Source organism: Vipera ursinii (assembly GCF_947247035.1).
Source record: "Vipera ursinii genome assembly, chromosome: 2".
Classification (NCBI taxonomy): domain Eukaryota; kingdom Metazoa; phylum Chordata; class Lepidosauria; order Squamata; family Viperidae; genus Vipera; species Vipera ursinii.
This window is the reverse complement of record NC_139513.1, coordinates 139,634,200-139,651,775: the sequence shown is the minus strand read 5'-3', so window position 1 is coordinate 139,651,775 and position 17,576 is coordinate 139,634,200. Positions and strand designations below refer to the sequence as shown.

At 35.2% G+C, this 17,576-nt stretch overlaps 2 protein-coding genes across 6 annotated transcripts in view; both read right to left on the bottom strand.

Annotated features, from left to right (window-relative positions):
- Positions 1–5,476, bottom strand: part of ATF1 (activating transcription factor 1) — a 42,777-nt gene extending 37,301 nt beyond the window's left edge. For 2 of the 4 annotated variants that reach the window (XM_083353635.1, XM_083353633.1), the window contains exon 1: positions 5,263–5,411. The gene's annotated coding sequence lies outside the window, so the exon portion shown is untranslated. Of the gene's footprint in view, positions 1–5,262 lie in introns of all 4 variants that reach the window. The other 2 variants (XM_083353634.1, XM_083353636.1) reach the window with 2 other exon arrangements.
- Positions 5,477–7,537: 2,061 nt separating this feature from the next.
- DIP2B (disco interacting protein 2 homolog B) overlaps positions 7,538–17,576 on the bottom strand; it is a 198,243-nt gene continuing 188,204 nt past the window's right edge. For both annotated transcript variants that reach the window (XM_083353608.1, XM_083353609.1), the window contains 6 exons: positions 17,006–17,067; positions 14,514–14,571; positions 13,906–13,980; positions 13,518–13,695; positions 11,744–11,867; positions 7,538–11,181 (listed from right to left, as the gene is read on the bottom strand). In XM_083353608.1, coding sequence (XP_083209734.1) covers positions 10,929–11,181; positions 11,744–11,867; positions 13,518–13,695; positions 13,906–13,980; positions 14,514–14,571; positions 17,006–17,067 — 750 coding nt within the window. In that variant the 3' untranslated portion in view covers positions 7,538–10,928. The remainder of the gene's footprint in view (positions 11,182–11,743; positions 11,868–13,517; positions 13,696–13,905; positions 13,981–14,513; positions 14,572–17,005; positions 17,068–17,576) is intronic.

The following is a 17,576-nucleotide window of genomic DNA, read 5'->3' as shown; positions in this document are numbered from 1 at the left end:
GCCATAAATGTGAAAACTGATCATAAGATACGTTTTTCAGATATTGTAACTCTGGTCATTAAACAAATGGTTGTTCAGAACCACCTATAATCAATTACCTTCTCCTATAGATGTGTGGCATACATTCTGCTAATCTGATTTAGCAAACTGATTGGGCAATAGTTAGCTGGATAATTTCCTTTGCCCTTCTTATATACTGTGTTACAATAGACAAGCCCCATCCTTTGATATCATGGCTGAATGATCTATTGCTGTGAAAAGTGAAACTAACATAGGGATCAACCATTCTAAATTATTTTTTATTACTTCATATGGAATTGAATCTGAGCCTAGGACTTAATTAACAACAGTTTTCCCTCATTTTCTCTGATTAATAAACCATATATTTCCTTGTTTTTCACACACACACACACACACACACACACACACACACACACACAGACAGTACTATCAATCACTTAAAATAATTATAATTAATAATTAACAGTATTTGCATTTAGCAAGCATTGATTACTTATTGTTAAAATCATATTAATTATAAAAGAGCTTAATGCAACATTCAACAACCAATTTTGGCACTAAGCAATCTTAATTTTTTCTGAGAGAATAATCCTATACTAAAGGAAGCATTACTAAAAAAGCCCTAATGTGAGTTTAGAGGGCATAATTGAATAAGGGCCTGGAGCAGCGGTGTCAAACTGTTGGCCCACAGGCCAGTTAATCATATGGAGATCACGCCCACCAAAAGCTCCAGCAATGCAAAAAAAGTCATGACATGTCACATGACGCAGTGAGTTTGACACCCATGGCCTGGAGTGATGATTGTAGAACCTGAATCAACATATAGAAAATAGGAATAAGCTACAGAGGAGGTTTGTGGCTTGAAAAATCTTATAGGTGAAATCTTAAAAGCACACAGTGCTGAGCATAATGGATTTATTTTAGAGTAAATGTACATTAAGTGCATTGTGAATATGCTTTAACTACTTGCTTTTCTTAATAAAAACTGATTCAAAGATAACAAATTTTCAGAAGCTCCTAATAATTGCCTCTGCTATTTTCCAATAACATTAAATTACATTCATATTACTTTGACTCTTATTTTTATATAATGTCTTTCTCTATGATATATACTTATATTCCTTAAAGTATACTTATTGCAAGCTATAAAACTAGGAACAGAATATTTACTTAAATTACCTGCACTTTAAATATTTCATTGTCTGCTAAAATTTAGACAATATGTCCCCATTGACATAATTATCTCCATAATTAAATGGAGATATAATGCAATAATAGAATCCTAGTTTCTTACTGTTTTAATATGTTATTTTCAGATGCTTTATTCCAGTAATGACTTTCTGAATATCAGTCATTCAAAGCAATAAATGTATATTTAAACACTAGCTTTCCAGTAACACTGACAAATAATGTAATTTATTTTAAGTCAATTATTAATATTATGAAGTCATGGAACTTTGGTTTTTACGTAACAGCACTGAGATTATTGTATGCACAAAGATGGAAAGATTCGGCATTTACTACAATGGGGGAATAGTTGAAGATGACAGAACTTGTTGAGATGATAAAATGACTTATTTGATCAGAGTAAAGATAATATACCGGTATACATTCATTGCTCACTGGAAACCTCTTTTAGCCTTTTTGCATTAAAGAAAAAAATGAACTTATGATTTAAGATTTTGATTAGACAAAATAGACTATAGAAAGATTATGTTGTAACCATTGAATAAGAGGTAAATTTATAATTGTATTTATAATTGTTACAAAGATTAGAAGCTACTACTTTGAATCTTTTCTCTTTTTCATTTTCTTTATTTCTTTTTTGCACTTAGCTTTCTCTTTAATTTTTTTCTTATGTTAATACAGTGGGTTTTTTTAAAAAAAAGTCTTTAATAAAATTATACAAAAAATACCTACTATGCAAAATAATTTTCATTCCCAACATATAGATGATAGGCAAGAATAAGTTCAATATAGCATGGCTTGATCCAAACCATGCAGTTAATTTATAAGAGGATGAGAGTTTCTGTTTTGCATCATACATTATTATCGAAGACCAATTTTTATAATTGTTTTATATGTGAGGGCATCTCTATTACACTTATTCAGAGTTGCTTATTCTTTGGTGTTTTAGTAGAACAATAGTTGAGATCATAAACAATTTAAACTAAAATCTTATGTTAAAAGAAATTTATAGTGAATTGGAAAAATGTACATCATTCGGCCATTACTGTTAAAATTATTCTGTGTGGTTTCATAACTCTTATTAACCAAAGGTCTAAGCATTCAGAAAATAGCTTCCACTTTTTATATCACTTTTTGATACAGCAAATAATTTGAATAATAACATCTATTATCCTTAGTCTACCTACATGTTTTAATAATGTTAATCTAGTATTAGTTGCCAATGCAAATGATATTCTAGAAAGGTAAAAATGAATTAGAGTTCTTGAGTAATTGTAGCAGCTTAAAAGATACTTCTTTAAAATAATTTATTAATTTATTTATAAAATTTATTGGCCGCCCATCTTACCACAAGGTAACTTATGCTAACTTGTATCTGTACATATCAATAATAGATGTCATATCATGTAAGAATTTTTACTGCATTTGAAAAATTGTGCTTAAGTACTAATTTGTTGCATAAGAATACTGACTGATTGTCTGATTTTATGCCACCAAATCTGTTGTTGTTATTTGGTGACCACATAGATTGACTTTCTCCAGGATGGTATTTCTGCACCTTTTAGTCTCCAGTAGTGGAATCATCACCATTATAGTGAAGTCCACTCATTTTGCTGCAGAACATCCTCTTCTCTTTTCCTCCATCCTTCCCAAAATTCTGCTTCTAATTATGTTGATAATCTTTTTAATTTTCTTATTGGTTTCCTGTTTCACAATGGCAAAATATCTTTCTCTTCATTTTCAGTTTAAAAAGTGGTTTAATCTTTGAACATGTATGATTATTTTAACAGAATGTAAATAGGTATAATAGAGACTATTAGGAAAAACCCTCCTTTTATTTTAGAATATTTTGATAGTGCTCCTTTAAAACACTAAGCCAATATTACAGCATGCATTTAATAGACATAATTAACTCGCTTTTAAAATTGACAAAAAAAATTTTTGATAGCAACTCAATAAAGAGATAGACCTGCAGGAGACATCTATGCTCAAAATGCAAAAAAAGGAGCTAATACAGAAATGTACCATTTTTTCTTAAGTGTTCTAATTGTAACCGTTTGCATATATTGAAAAACACAATTTGTTATTCATATTTTAGGCGCATTCATCTTTTTTATTTATTTTATGAGTTTGGAATTCTGTTTTCAATATAAAAAACCCGTTCTGCTCACAAAACACACACACACTTAAATAAAACTGAGACTAAAAATAAAAACAAGAAAAACCTTGATTGCATTTTTAACTGACCCTGAGAGCTACACTGAAAAATTCATTGAACGGTTATAATAAAAAGATTTTAAATAAAACAATTTGCAATAATTTATTTAAAGATTAAATAAAAATCTGAAAAAATAAGACTCCACCTGGTACCAACAAGTGTCAGTTTGTATCAGGCAAATCTCTTTGGGAAGGACTTCTGGGGGAAATGATTAAGCAACCCTTCTTTCTCTCTTCCTCATGAAATGTGTAGCAAACTTTTTTTAAAAACAAGGAAAGTGTAACAGCCAAATTAACAGAGCCAGATCAATTCCAGGGAAGACCAGTTATAAGGTAGACTACTGTAGAAGATCAGAACATCATTGGTTGTCTGTCACCTATACCTCAATTCATTCAAACATACTACCCATACTGGACAATGACATTGTACTTTCTCAGGTACTGGATGGCAGGACTGTACTTGCATGCAGACAACCAACCAGCCATCCTGAAGCTGATTTTCACAAGTAATCAGAAACAGGAAAATAATACTGAGGAGGTAACCAGACCCTGCACTCTGCAGATGCCTACTTGCCCTCTCATTTATAGTAACAGCATCATCACAAGTTTCAATAACTTCACACACAAGGTTAGCAGCGCCTTCACACACTCTTCCTCCATCTGCCAGCAATGCCCTTCTGAATGCTACATAGGACAATTTGTACAAAATAATTAAGACATAGATTTCACATCAGACTACCAGCATTTCAACCTGAGATTTTAATCATTACAGATTTGGGGGGGGGGTAACTCTTTCTGAAACAAATAAAAGTCCCCAGTACAACTGAATGAGAGAGACAGCTGAGCTCACCTACATTAAAAGGTTTCAGGCCATCTCAAAGGTCCCAATATAATGTAACTCAGTATAATTACTGACAGAGCATGTGTAATCTATCCTATATGTCACCTCTCTCCCTCCTCTTCACTCCCAAGTCTTATTTAAATCATATATTAATCTATGCATATGATAAATTGAGTTGTAGTTCACTAAATCAAATGCCTTTTTAGCAGAAAACGGCCCTACAAGACTCCGGGTTTCGAGCTGCCACAGACTAAAACGATTCTCTTCTCAAGAGAATTTTAAGGCATACTGTATAGTGTAAACATTATTGTTTCTGGCACTTGAAAATCTGCTGGAATTGGGGAATAAAATTCTACCTAAGCCCAGTATTTGCACTGGCACCAACTAACTACCAGTGCGGCGGAGGATCCAGGAAGCCCGCTGACGACTTCTGTGACATTTGCTGGCTCTAAAAAGTACGCCTATCATACTGGCGTCGGCACATGTTAAAAGCTGGCTTCTGCCTGTGAAGCCAACGACCGGAGGAGAGTAAGCGGCGTAAAATGACTGCAGACTGAGCCCCAGCGAGTAGCGAGAGGTTAGGCAAGCCTTGCCCTTGTTTTGGAGGCACCATAATCTTTTGGACTGAGAAAGCACGGCGAGAAGGTAGGATGTCAGCGGGCGAGCCCTGGTGCTTGTGCAACAGCTGGGGACACCAACGCGGCGCAGCGCTGACTTCCCTCCCGCCAAATTCCAACCGCCTCCAAAACTCTCCTCCCCCCCCTCCCCTCCACCGCGTCTCGTGCCTTTTTAAGCGCGCGTGCCCTGGAAGGGGTCGCCCAACGCCTACTCTCCCCGGACTTTGCTCAGCCCCGCTTCTCTCCCCGCCCCCCCCCCTCTCTCTCTCTCCTGGCTCTCCCTTCCTTCCTCTTCCCGCTCGCGCTCGCTGGTTCCAGTCGCGTCCGATCCGCTTCGCGCTCTAAACTGAGTCGCTTGGCCGTCGCGCCCGCTTTTACCTCAGAGGCTTTCCGGGCTTCACCTCGATTTCGCGTTGCCCAGAGGGAATTAATTGCCCTTAACGCCTCAAGAAACCAGACCCACCGGTACTTGTCAGCATTACCAAACTAATCCCCGCCAGGGGGACGCTACTCTGCGGTTACTCTTGGTGGGCGGGTTGCGACTATAGAGTGCGCCGGAGGCCAGTGCTAGAGTTGGCTACCGCCTGATAACAATAGAGTTTCTCTTTTCCCATGGTCTACTAGACTAACCGCAGCCTCGAATCAGAGAGTTGCACGTCTCTGGGCGCTAGAGCGGCGAAGCGATGGTTCTTCTTGAGGCCTTTCGGAGTCTGGTTTTGTACCTTTCCGTGCCTTTTTATTGCGAGCGAAGTACCGCTAAGTCTACATGCATAGGATCGTATCATTGTGCTACTTAAGTATACTCAGGAGTGACTTCAAATAAGCAACTTTAGGATTGTAATTTTGGCCTGTGTCTCACAAGAGCAGAATATTAGGTAAAATATTTACAGACGCCGCGGCTATGTCACGGGTAGGCAACCTCGGCTCTTTTATGGCTCATGGACTTCAACTCCCAGAATTCCTGAGTCAGCTATGCTGACTCAGGAATTCTGGGAGTTGAAGTCCATGAGCCATAAAAGAGCCGAGGTTGCCTACCCCTGGGCTAAGCGAACAACAAAACAATTCAAACACACAGGTGTGTATTTAAAACAGCTTGATCAATTCTACTCCAGACTTTACGTTCGGGCTGTGAATTTAAAGTTGAGAGCTGATAGTGCACATCTTTGTGCAATGGGAAGAAGAGAGAGAAAAGTTTGGACCTAAAAAATCTGTTCTTTTCATCTTGAATTCAGATATTTTGTTTTTACAAAAAATTACTGAAGGGAGGCGGCTTTTCGGTTGGACATACATTCGAAATATTGAGAATTTGTGCACCGTCACAAAATGATTGCCTATTCACCAATTAACCTCTGTGTTGGCTGTGGCTAAAAAAAAAAGGCGGGCTTACAGGACACTAGAAATAGTTCCTCAATAACGTGATGAAATGACATCCATTGGGTCATGAAGAATTGGAATGGATCGAATAACGAAGTGAGATTTCTCATCGCTTTCTTTTATTAACTGAAGTTATCTTGGCATTTCTTCTCAGCAGTCACTATTTTTATATGGGTTTTAGCTGCATTCTTGTAAATATATTAGAGGAGGAGTCTTCAAACTTGGCCCTTTTATGACTTCTGGACTTCAATTCCCAGAATTCCTCAGCTAGCGTGCCTGGATGAGGAATTCTGGGAGCTGAAGTCCACAAGTCATAAAAGTGCCAAGTTTGAAGACCCCTGTAAACTGGTACCATTGTTTTGCAGCATGCCTACGAACCATAGAATTTTAAAACAAAATACCTCAATGTTTCCTTAACATGGTACAGTGTATGGTGCAATTAAAAATCTCTTGCACGTGCTATATCCTCGCCTGTTTCGAGAACACCACATTGCTTTACAATAGGATATCTCTGAAGCACATTGCTCCCAAAGTAGTTTCAGTACTGTAGTTCGTTCTAGGGTGGTGTTCTTGTTTATTGCCAGTAGCGATAGAAATCTAAATGCACTTTGTAGGCATGAGTGCTTTAGTTGGGATATGGGCTGTAAAAATCCAGTAGGCCACTAGGTGATCACAAATTCTTGATTACTTTCCTGAGATTGAGATTCAGCCTGAGTGATAGAAATTTCTGCTTTTCTGCAGATCTTTTAATGCATACCAGAGGACTTGCTCTGCAGGAGTGTAAAAGAACTAATAGCACAAATGACAGTATCTTTGTTCTTAGTAAGTAAAGAACTCAGAATGCAAACCTTTAGGACATTTTTAGGAACTATTTAGGAATACTTTTAAGTTTAAGTTGAGTTGGCATTTTTTTAGTGTTTTTTTTAAATATTGGAAGATTGCTCTGTTGCTCTTTATTTTTTTAAAATAATTTCATTATAATAGTTCACTTCAGAGACTTTGCCAAAAATCAGCTTAATGTTTCAAATAAGTCCTGTAATGATTGGAATTAGACTAGGATCAGTGAGATGCAAATAACGTTCAATCACAGAAACTCACTAGATAATTTGGCCAACTATCTCACCATTCAATTTACTTTATAGGGGTGTGCAGAATTAATTGGACAACTGCAGACTTCGCCAACTGGAGTTAAAGTTGGATGTAAATCTAAGGAACAAAATAATATCCAACAGGCTTTGAAGAAAACATGGGATAGAAGGTTAATGATATAATTAAAACAGACAGGCATCATTATTTATTAACACAAGACAAGAAAGACACAATCAATGCATTAATGGAACACTGTCCAGCCAGATGTTAAAATCTTTTTAAAAGTATATCTAAAACCTAATTTCAAATAAATAAAAAAGACTTTTTACATAATTACAGAGTTGTGATTTGAATCTGACAATGGTAAACGTATTGACATAAAAAAGCAAAACATTAAAGACAATGATCTATTGTTGTTTTTACAATCATATCTCCATCACAGTTAAGCTTGGCCCATCATTGCTAAACTGCACAATAAAAAATTGAAAAGCAAACATATTTAACTAAAAAAGCCTATCTTTGAAAAAAATGTGAAATATGCTTTTGTAATTTCTGTTCAGGGTAGTAAGTTCATTCTTAGGAATAAGTGTTCTAATTGCTTCATATCAATATATTTTAGTAATTGAAAAATGTGGATTCAGAGGATTTTTGGTAGTGAAACTGCATTCATGGGATAGTACTGCTAGAAGAATTTAGGAAGGCAATTCTATTACTACCAACACCCCATAAACCTCTTAAAAGCAAAATGTGAAAGAAACATATTATGAGAATTGCAGGGTATTCATAGATCTCCCCCACTTCCACTGTTGTTGGAATTTAATCTTGGGTTTATGAAAACAGCAGTCCTTCCATTTGCAGAAGGAATACTTTGATCCAAGCCATTGTATTTTAAAGTAATTATTACCTGAGCTAATAAAATCCAAAAAGCCAAGGTTGAAAATGCTGGCTCTAACCTCTTTGGATATATGAAAAAGTATTACCATACAATGATTATGTGGAATGGGAGGGAAAAGGACAAGCTAACTCCAGAACCTACAGAGAAATACATCCTTATTGTGTTTCATGTGGAATCTGTAATGTCTGATGGAGAACACAGAATAGCATACCCAAAGCCACACTGAGCAAATCAGCGTCAGAACCCCCATAAAGAGAGCACTGATTCTACAATCATTCCTTTGGAATCTCAGCCATTTGTATAAATTATTGAAAGGCAAATATGTATGTAACTGAAGAGGTCTCAGGGTTAAAGAGTAACATGGAAATCCTCAGTGTATTAATTATAAATCTTTGGAGAAAGTATATTAAAATCTCACATTAACAGGGAAGAAATAAAATACTTAACAATTAGCTCAAAGAGAAATGATATATTTGAAGTTAATGTTGAAAACAAAACTTGAAGTATTTCAAATTAGAAGGTCTGTAATACTATTTTCAAATGATTTTCTATACACATTGTGAATCTATATTAAATGCAATAGGAATCTAAACGTAGAAAAGACTACTACAACCATGGATAGAGAACTAGGCTCTGGTTTCTTTCAGTAGGATGTTAAAAGTGTATTTGTTATAAAAATTGAGACCTCTTAAGAGCCACATTGGAGTGAATAAATAAAGGCTGGAATACACAGAACATTTATATGCTGAAGGCCTTCTGTTCCCATGTGGAGTGCCAGCAACTGTTTTATGTGTGTTTGTTTTCCAAACTATTGCAAACTACAAGTTAAAACAACTTCAGCATGGAGTGCATTTTAATTTACATAGCAGCACCACACTGTGGAAATACTGATAATGCAAAATATTCAAACCGTCTCCGTTAAGAACCAGTAGTTAATATTTCAACGATTTGAAGTAATGAACCTCCCTCCACCCTGTACTATTTTTGCCGTAATTCTTCAATTCAAGGTATATTGAACAACATATGTATAAGAAGCTAATTGTGAATATTTTGTTAATATATTTAAAAGTTTTCTGTCTAAATATCTATACGTCAAGCCATTAAAAAAAACAAGCTTTTGAAAGTTTGTACAGAAAGGTTTTCAAGTATACATTTGGAATTTGTCTTAAGGAATAAGTTGCCAGAGCTACACTTAATATAGCTGCTGTAGATGAGGATTTAATTCAGGTTTATATTTATATCTCTTTTAAAAATGTCTAAAAATGCTAACTTTGTTACAGGGAAGGTAAACATACATTATTAAAATATTCTAAGTATTTACACAATAGGCCACAAATGGCCCAAGGAAGTTTGCCACCATTTCTAGTATCCGCTTTCTGTGTTATTTTAACAAACTTCTTAAGGAGAAACAACGAAAAGATTCTAAAGTGTAATCAGAACAAAAATAATGGTCTAAATAGAAATATTGTTTTTCCTACCAGCTTATTGGAGATGGGGTTGCAGACCATTTTCAAACAATGGCTATTCCAGCACATTTTAAGGCATCTATTGTCATCAATTCTTTGAAGGCTGAAACTGATCAGCTATTTTGAATGGGAAAATCACAACTTGCCAATCTTGCTGATTCAAGGACATTCTGCAAAAGCCCATGATTTGCAGTACAGTAATGAATCCCACCCAGAAACTAGCACATCAAAGTAATGGTAGGAATTTTCTTTTAAATGAATTGTTACTGTGCACAGTTGAGGAACAAAATATGTCTTAAGATCATGAATTGAGTGATTCTGGTTAACAAGTGTTTGCTTACAAAAACCATTTTAGTAGGCTTTACAAATTCTATTCAACATTCCAAAGTCACAGAATTGCTTCTGACTTTTTAAAATGCTTGTAAAGCTGATGAATGTCAGCCTCTTTATAAAACATGTGCATTGAAAATGTTAAGTTTCTACACGCTATGTCATACCTGACCAGCAATAAAATAAGAGAAGCCTAATAGTCTAATTGCATTCCTCACATTAATTGCCTAACCATAATTTATTTAAGGTCTTTGTTAAATTCGTAATTATTTGAATCAGTTTTCTAAATAATTGAATTATGCATACTAATATTTACATATTTAAAATCGAGGCAAATTCTTTTTAAATTCATGAGATAAGCTATATGAATGATACTTCTGTTGAATATTGAGTGTGGTTATGGCACAATTTTAAGTAAACATGATCCCTATCAACACAGTACTACAGAATTAAGCTAACAGTTTTAAAGTACACTGTTTACAGAGGGTATACATAAGACTTACATAAGCAGATTCTTACAGATTTGTATTTTAACTAAATAAATCATCCCTCATAGAATTCTAAATCAGTGTTAGAAAAAGTACAAATATATACAACAATTGAAAATGTTAACACTACAATAAAGGCCCTAATAATTGGTGTTTGTTTTTCATGAGGGACTATTTTTCATTGCCTGTAAAGCTATCATCTTAGTTCCCTGGTTGCCATCTTTTGTCTTGATCAGTCCAGCTTGCAGTCAGTCCAGTAAGATGGAGAGAAAAGGAATCAAAACAGCATTGTCCAGCTTCACAACTATCATCACTAATTTTTCTGTCACCTGCTTTTGTTTCCACCATCATTCCTAGTCCTAGCTCAGATTGTAGGATAGTCTCAGTCCCACATTTCCAAAATTACATGTTGTATGCTACATATATGGGATCCAGTTGGTCAGCCAAGAAACTATCACGGAGATGCATCCGCTGCTTCTCTCCTCTGGAATTGATGGGTATCACCCCAGGATCAACCACCACCACAACTCCTACAATCAGATAATGTTCTTCCAGGACCACATTGGTAACCAAAGGGACTAAATCAAGAGCTTCCTGCTCACAGCCACACAACTCCACAACCACTACAAGTAAATTGGTCCATGTGAATACAGCACTGAAAGAAAAATAAGAAATCCAGAGTTTATTACACACATTTATAGGAATGAGTCTGAGATTTTATAAGACAATACTAATATGTTTAAATACTTCAATTTTAAACTGAAAGACCCTCTGTCCAAAAAAAACCCCCTTAGGTCAATGTTTTATGCATTCTGAAATGACCACTTGGAACAGGTCTAGTACAGTAATATACTCACTTTAAAATATATAAATCGCTTCATGCATTAGTTTACAATAAATAGTTAATAAGTAAACTGAATTACAAATAGGAATATGATGAAGTATAATGCAAAATTTTAAGCTATAGTTATATAATTATGAAATAGCACTGAATAGTTTGTTACTGTTCTCATATCAGTAATGAAATGAAAACAGGCTATTATTCCAAACTCTAAATATGCTCAATTTAATATTTTTTCAAAACACAGATGTGAGTGCTCAGGGTCCAGATTGTTCTGAATTTACAACTACAATCAGTACCTTTGTTGTCCTATTGCTACATCCTTGCTAAACAATGTAGTATTTCCCCAAAAGGAATATATTGCATAAAACTGTACCATTCTGCAATGCTCCTGTGCATTCGAGAAATGGAAGTTTCTATATCAATTGGATGATAACGCAATCCACGTAATTCCAGAGTTTCGTCCAGTGCCCCAACGACATACAATGCATCATGGCGTTCTAAGGAGCATATTGTACATTAATATATATAGATATATGCAGATTTTTTAAAAAAGAATAAATATTAAATTTTCCTAAATGTTTAAAAATATATGGGGGATTAATTCTCAAAACTACAGGTAGTTCTCGACTTACAACCATTTGTTTAGTGAACTTTTGAAGGTGCAACAGCACTGAAAAAAGTGACTTAGAACCATTTTTCACACTTATAACGATTGCACTATCTCCATGGTTGCAGCATGAGACTTGGCAATTGGTTCATATTTATGGTAGTTGCAGTGGCCTGGGAATCACATGATCACCTTTTGCAGCCTTCTGACAAGCAAAATCAATGGGGAAGCCAGATTCACTTAACAACTGTGTTACTGGTCCTCCAACAACGACATGCCAACAAACAGCTGATTTTGCCACCAAAGCTGGTTTTTTGCTGGTGCGCTCCCCAAATTTGAACAGAGCAATTAGGAATGACCTAAGATGACCCTTGGACAATCATGTACCTACTTGGGTAGAATCTCAACAGTTGCAATTCTGGGTAGGAGCAGCTGAAGAGCTGGATCTCTGTCTTTTCTTTTCAGCTATTTATTGGTTTATTTTTATTTTTTATTTTTATCTTTAACTATTAACTGGTTGAATGCTGACTTAATCTAACCCCTTGGGGATTTTAATGTGAATTTTTTGCATCTTTTTATTGCTTTATTTTGGAATTGTGAATTACTTTCACTGTTTCTGTATGGAAGACGATAGCAATTTCCTTGGTAATGAAAACTATCTGATTTGATTTACATTTACACAGATTTTTCAATACAAGGACTTTGCACTCTATTAATTTTTAAAAGGTCTTTTTTTAACTTCTGATGAGACAGACTATAGATAATGACTGTGGTGGTTTATGGTTGATCAGAAGGCAATTTGGTCTTTTTGCATGTGAAATACAATAATGGGTTGTTAACAGAGAGATTTAAATTTTAACTGTGCTTTTGACCTGTTAACTATCTTTTTTATATACTAGATAGATGCCAAGTCAAATTGCTTGGATAAACAGTTGTAGAAGTTTATAAACTGTGGGCCTGTTTTGCAAGGGGGGAAGGAAGCTATTATTCTTGAAATATATCGGTATTCAACTAGAGGGGACAATCTGTGGGTATGTTTGTCTTTTTCTACACATTTTTTTCTATGTCTTGTTTAGTTTTGCTTTGTTCTTGTATTCCTCCCCCCACCCTGTTTAGACTCTGTATTTTAATGTTATCAATAAAATAAAAAACTTATTAAAACTGTTACTAATTTAACAACTGCAATGATTCACTTAAGAACTATGGCAAGAAAGGTTGTAAAATGGGACAAAACTCACTTAACAACTGTCTCACTTAGCAACAGCAATTTTGGGCTCAATTGTGGTCTTAAGACGAGGACCACCTGTCTAGCAATTCTCCTCTACATTCCAACAGGCATGACAGCAACTATCATGCTAGTAGAAAAATTCCCACTAGCTACTCTTGAATCTAAAAAAGTACTCAAGGAACATGCACTAAAATATATATATTCACGTTGATTTGTGGGAAACTGTTCTAACAGCTTTTCTTGTAACATTAACTTCATGTTCATGTCATCAGTAAAAATGGACATTGTCTCAAGAAAAGAAGCTTGTCCTACCTCCACTGGCAGCTGTGAGTTCAGTCCGTCGAACAAAGCCAAGGTATCCTGTTCGTGCCCAGAGAGTTTGAGCAGCATCACCAAAGCTCAGGCGGGTATTGAAATGATCTGCTTGGAGGGTTTCATTATCATAGATGGTATAGTATCCACTAGCAGTGTGAGGACTATTCACCCAGATCTATGAAGGTGATAAAACACAAATCTTCTATTTCTTTTTTTATTTTGTCTTTTCTGAATTACAGTGTAGGAGTGCAATTACAGTGTAATCATCTGTGCACTATATTCTTTTCTATTAGACATTACTATGCATATTGGGTACATATTGGGAGCATAAAGATTGGTTGGATTAAATATAATTTTGTAAAGTAGCAATAGCAATAGCACATACCTCTCCAAGGTGTGAATCACCAACAGGTCCTTTGGTCTCAGGATTAACAATTATCACTTTGACTCCAGGCAATATCTGAGAGAAGGAAGTGGAAAGGGGGGGAGATATTGGCATCTGTATTATACTAACTAAACAGTTTAAACAAGTCTGTCTTTTCAACTTCTTGGGGATATGACTTATCCCTTCATTACAAACAACTGTGTATTTTATAGCCTAAAAACATTTCCAACTTTGACATTTCTGCTGATTCAATTTAGCTCAAGCAATTGCTCCAATTTCTCCACTTCCATCACAGCTATCTAGATCTAACCTGAGTTATATTCTTAAATTATTTTAGCATTACTGCCCATCTCCAACTCCACCTATTGTCTTAAGAAGGCCAGACACAAGAAACAGTACTTCAAACTCATTACTTAACAAAGGAAAAATTAGTATTTTAAATGGCCATTAGGGAAGAACCTATAATATATCTGTAGAAAGGAAGGGTTTTTTGTCCTACACAGGAGTTGTACACCCCAAATCACAAATGCTGACTGAATTCTATTATTTCCTTACTTTGCGTTGCATGCAAATGATTCACAAAGATTCACAAACTGATGTATTATTACCTTGCCTGATTCGGAGAGTAAGAGGCTCTGGGGAGCACCTCTTTCAACTAGCCGCACCCTGGAGATAGATTTAAAAATTTAATACAATCATATAGTTGTAAGAACCTTCATTACAAGATACTTAAATTACTCTTTAATATTCTGAACATAACACTAAAGAGAAAGGATTTTTCTTCCATTTTGTTTCAATTCATATCACCACAGAATAATCAATTACATTCCTATATATCTATCTGTCTATCTATCTATCTATCTATCTATCCATCCATCCCACCTTTATTATTGTTTATAAATAACTCAAAGTGGCAAATATATCTAATATTTCTTCCTCCTCCTATTTTCCCTACAATACCCTGTTGAAGTGGGTTAGGTTGAGAGAAATCTCAAATCAACTACTATTTTTGAACAACTACTTTTATCTTAGTATAAATTATTTTTGTTACCTGATTTGCTCAATGCACCCACAACTAATTTACATCCAAATGCATTCAACTTTGAAGTTCTTAGTAATGTCATGACTCAAGAAATTAAAAACCCAAGGATGATCATTCCAAATAGCATTGACAAAATCCCTTCAATCTCTCCATTTGCTTGGCTGATAGTTGGATATTAGCAAGATAAAGGCAGATTTAGCTGAAGAACATTTGCACTATGTACATCTGGTAAGTTCTTTGGATAAATAATATAAGTAAATACTGGCATTCTCTGGAAATGTCCTTTTCTATACCCAGTGAAAGTGCCAATACTCAAGCATATTCTTGCATGTTTTATAAAATAATCTTGTTAAATTTATGTTTTTCTTTATTAATTGGTATTTCATTCTAGGATCTCCTTATAAATACAGTATTTTTCTTTATGTCTCAGCATATGACTGTGCTATCAGCTATCCAAAGTCACTTGACAGTGATTTTGGGAGACTGATTTGAAATTGAGTAATGAAACGGATGGTATATAAATTTAATAAATATGTATCTGTCTTTTCATTCTCACATATGAATTAAGAAGTTTAATTAGAATCAATAATATTTTACCCCAATTAGATACAGCTTTTGATTCTTGTTGATTTCTTAGCTTCTGCTCTGTTGAAATGTATTGCCCTCAGCTAAGCTTAGGACATAAATGTGATTATAGGAGATGGGAAGAGGTTTGGTACGTTGGGTATTATTACATGTCGCCAACAAGAAGAAATCTGAGAAAATGTCACATGCTGAAAATGACAGCCTGCATTTCAAAGGAGAGGTTCTGATCTAGACTGGCAAAACCAATGGAAAATATATTCCATCATTAAAATTCATATGTGAAGCATATGTGAGCTAGCATTCCTCCAGTCCTTTGTAAATAATCCTAATGCTTCCTATTCTCTGGATAACATAAAAGCAAGAGCCACCAAGCAAAATGTAATTTGAATTGTCTTCTTTGAGCCAAATGGGGAAGTGTGTGTGTGAGTGAGTGAGTGAGAAAGAGAGAGAGAGAGAGAGAGAGAGATCCCCATTATGATTTTGTAATAATGAATGTAAAGGAAGAGACTGTCTGAAAAGCAAGAGAATTCTAGTGTAACATTCTGCTATTGTTCACCTCAACAAGGCCTTTTGGCCAGGGCAATCATAGACAATATCCTGTCTAACCACCAATTATTATACTAAAGAATCCCCCCAGCCCCAGTGCCATTTTTCTCTCCCTACAGTATCTCTAAGGTTCTATGTAAATTGCTCGTTTTAACTACTGAATGCCTGTTTAACAATCTGAATTGACTAGCCATTAATTATAGGTTTGCTTTAGAACAGGGGTCCTTAAACTTGGCCCTTTTATGACTTGTGGACTTCAATTCCCAGAATTCCTCAGCCAGGCATGCTAGCTAAGGAATTCTGGAAGTCCACAAGTCATGAAAGGGCCATGTTTGAAGACCCCTGCTTTAGACCTTCCAGAATGTGTATGCATGTATAATACTCTAAAGTACCTAGAATAGCAACAGAATTGAATTGTGGGTGTCCACAGTTCATACTTATCAGAGAAGAAAAAAATGTTCATAAAATAATCTAACTGATTCCCTGATACCTGAAATCTTAGGAATTCTGCAAATTCAGAATGAATGGCTATTCTCTTTTTGGGGAAGATAATTTTCTAGATTCTAGAATGTTAAATATTAGGGCAATTTAATTATTGGTGAGAAAGAAAATAAATCCGTAACTGATAGAATGTTAGAAACTGCGCTTTTACTTTTCAAATGGATGGGTACCACCATATGCCTAGCATAATATAAACGATACATACTGATTTGTTTCAATACAATCATATTTGGGGAAATCAAGAAATTTCTATGTACATCTGGGATAAGCAATCCACCAACCTCCAGAAGTTCTGAACTAAAACTCACAAGCTAGTGTCTGCTGGTTACTGCTGAGAGGAAGTGAAACATCTTGCACACTCATAATCTAAACGATCTGTTCTTATAGAATTCAGTCAAAAACGAAATATAACAAAAATAATAGTACCTGTCATGTCGTAATGATTTCAGATCCACATAAACTGTGGTTGGATCAGGCCCTGAGGTTCCCTATAATAATAACAGAGATTATTTTTAAATATGTCTTATTTTCTGTGGCTAAGGAGTGATAATTAAAGGCACTTTCAATGAGAGCAATGCAAACTAGATACGTAAGTGCCCAATGCTATCAAATAAACGGAAACGTTTTTGCTGCAAATCCAAGAATACTTTAACGAAGGTTTTCTTGAGAGAAGCCCCACAACTTTTAGTCGCAGTTTACTTTTTCAGTTTGGAAAATATTAGTGAAAAACTGATTTTTTTTAATGTTTTATTAATCTAATTATTTAACCACAGGAATCTATAAAAGTAGTCTCCCAGAGAGTTTCCCTGTATAAATAGCCGTATGTTTATTTTTACAGTACAAAAAGGGTTGATAATATATGTATTTTTTAAAATAAGCAATATACTGTATGAATAAGTCCATGTAAATAAAAAAAAACTTCTGCAAATCAGCATTCACAATTCTTCAGACTCAACCCCCCCCCCCGCCGCCAAAACTGGTTTAGAAGAGGTTAAGA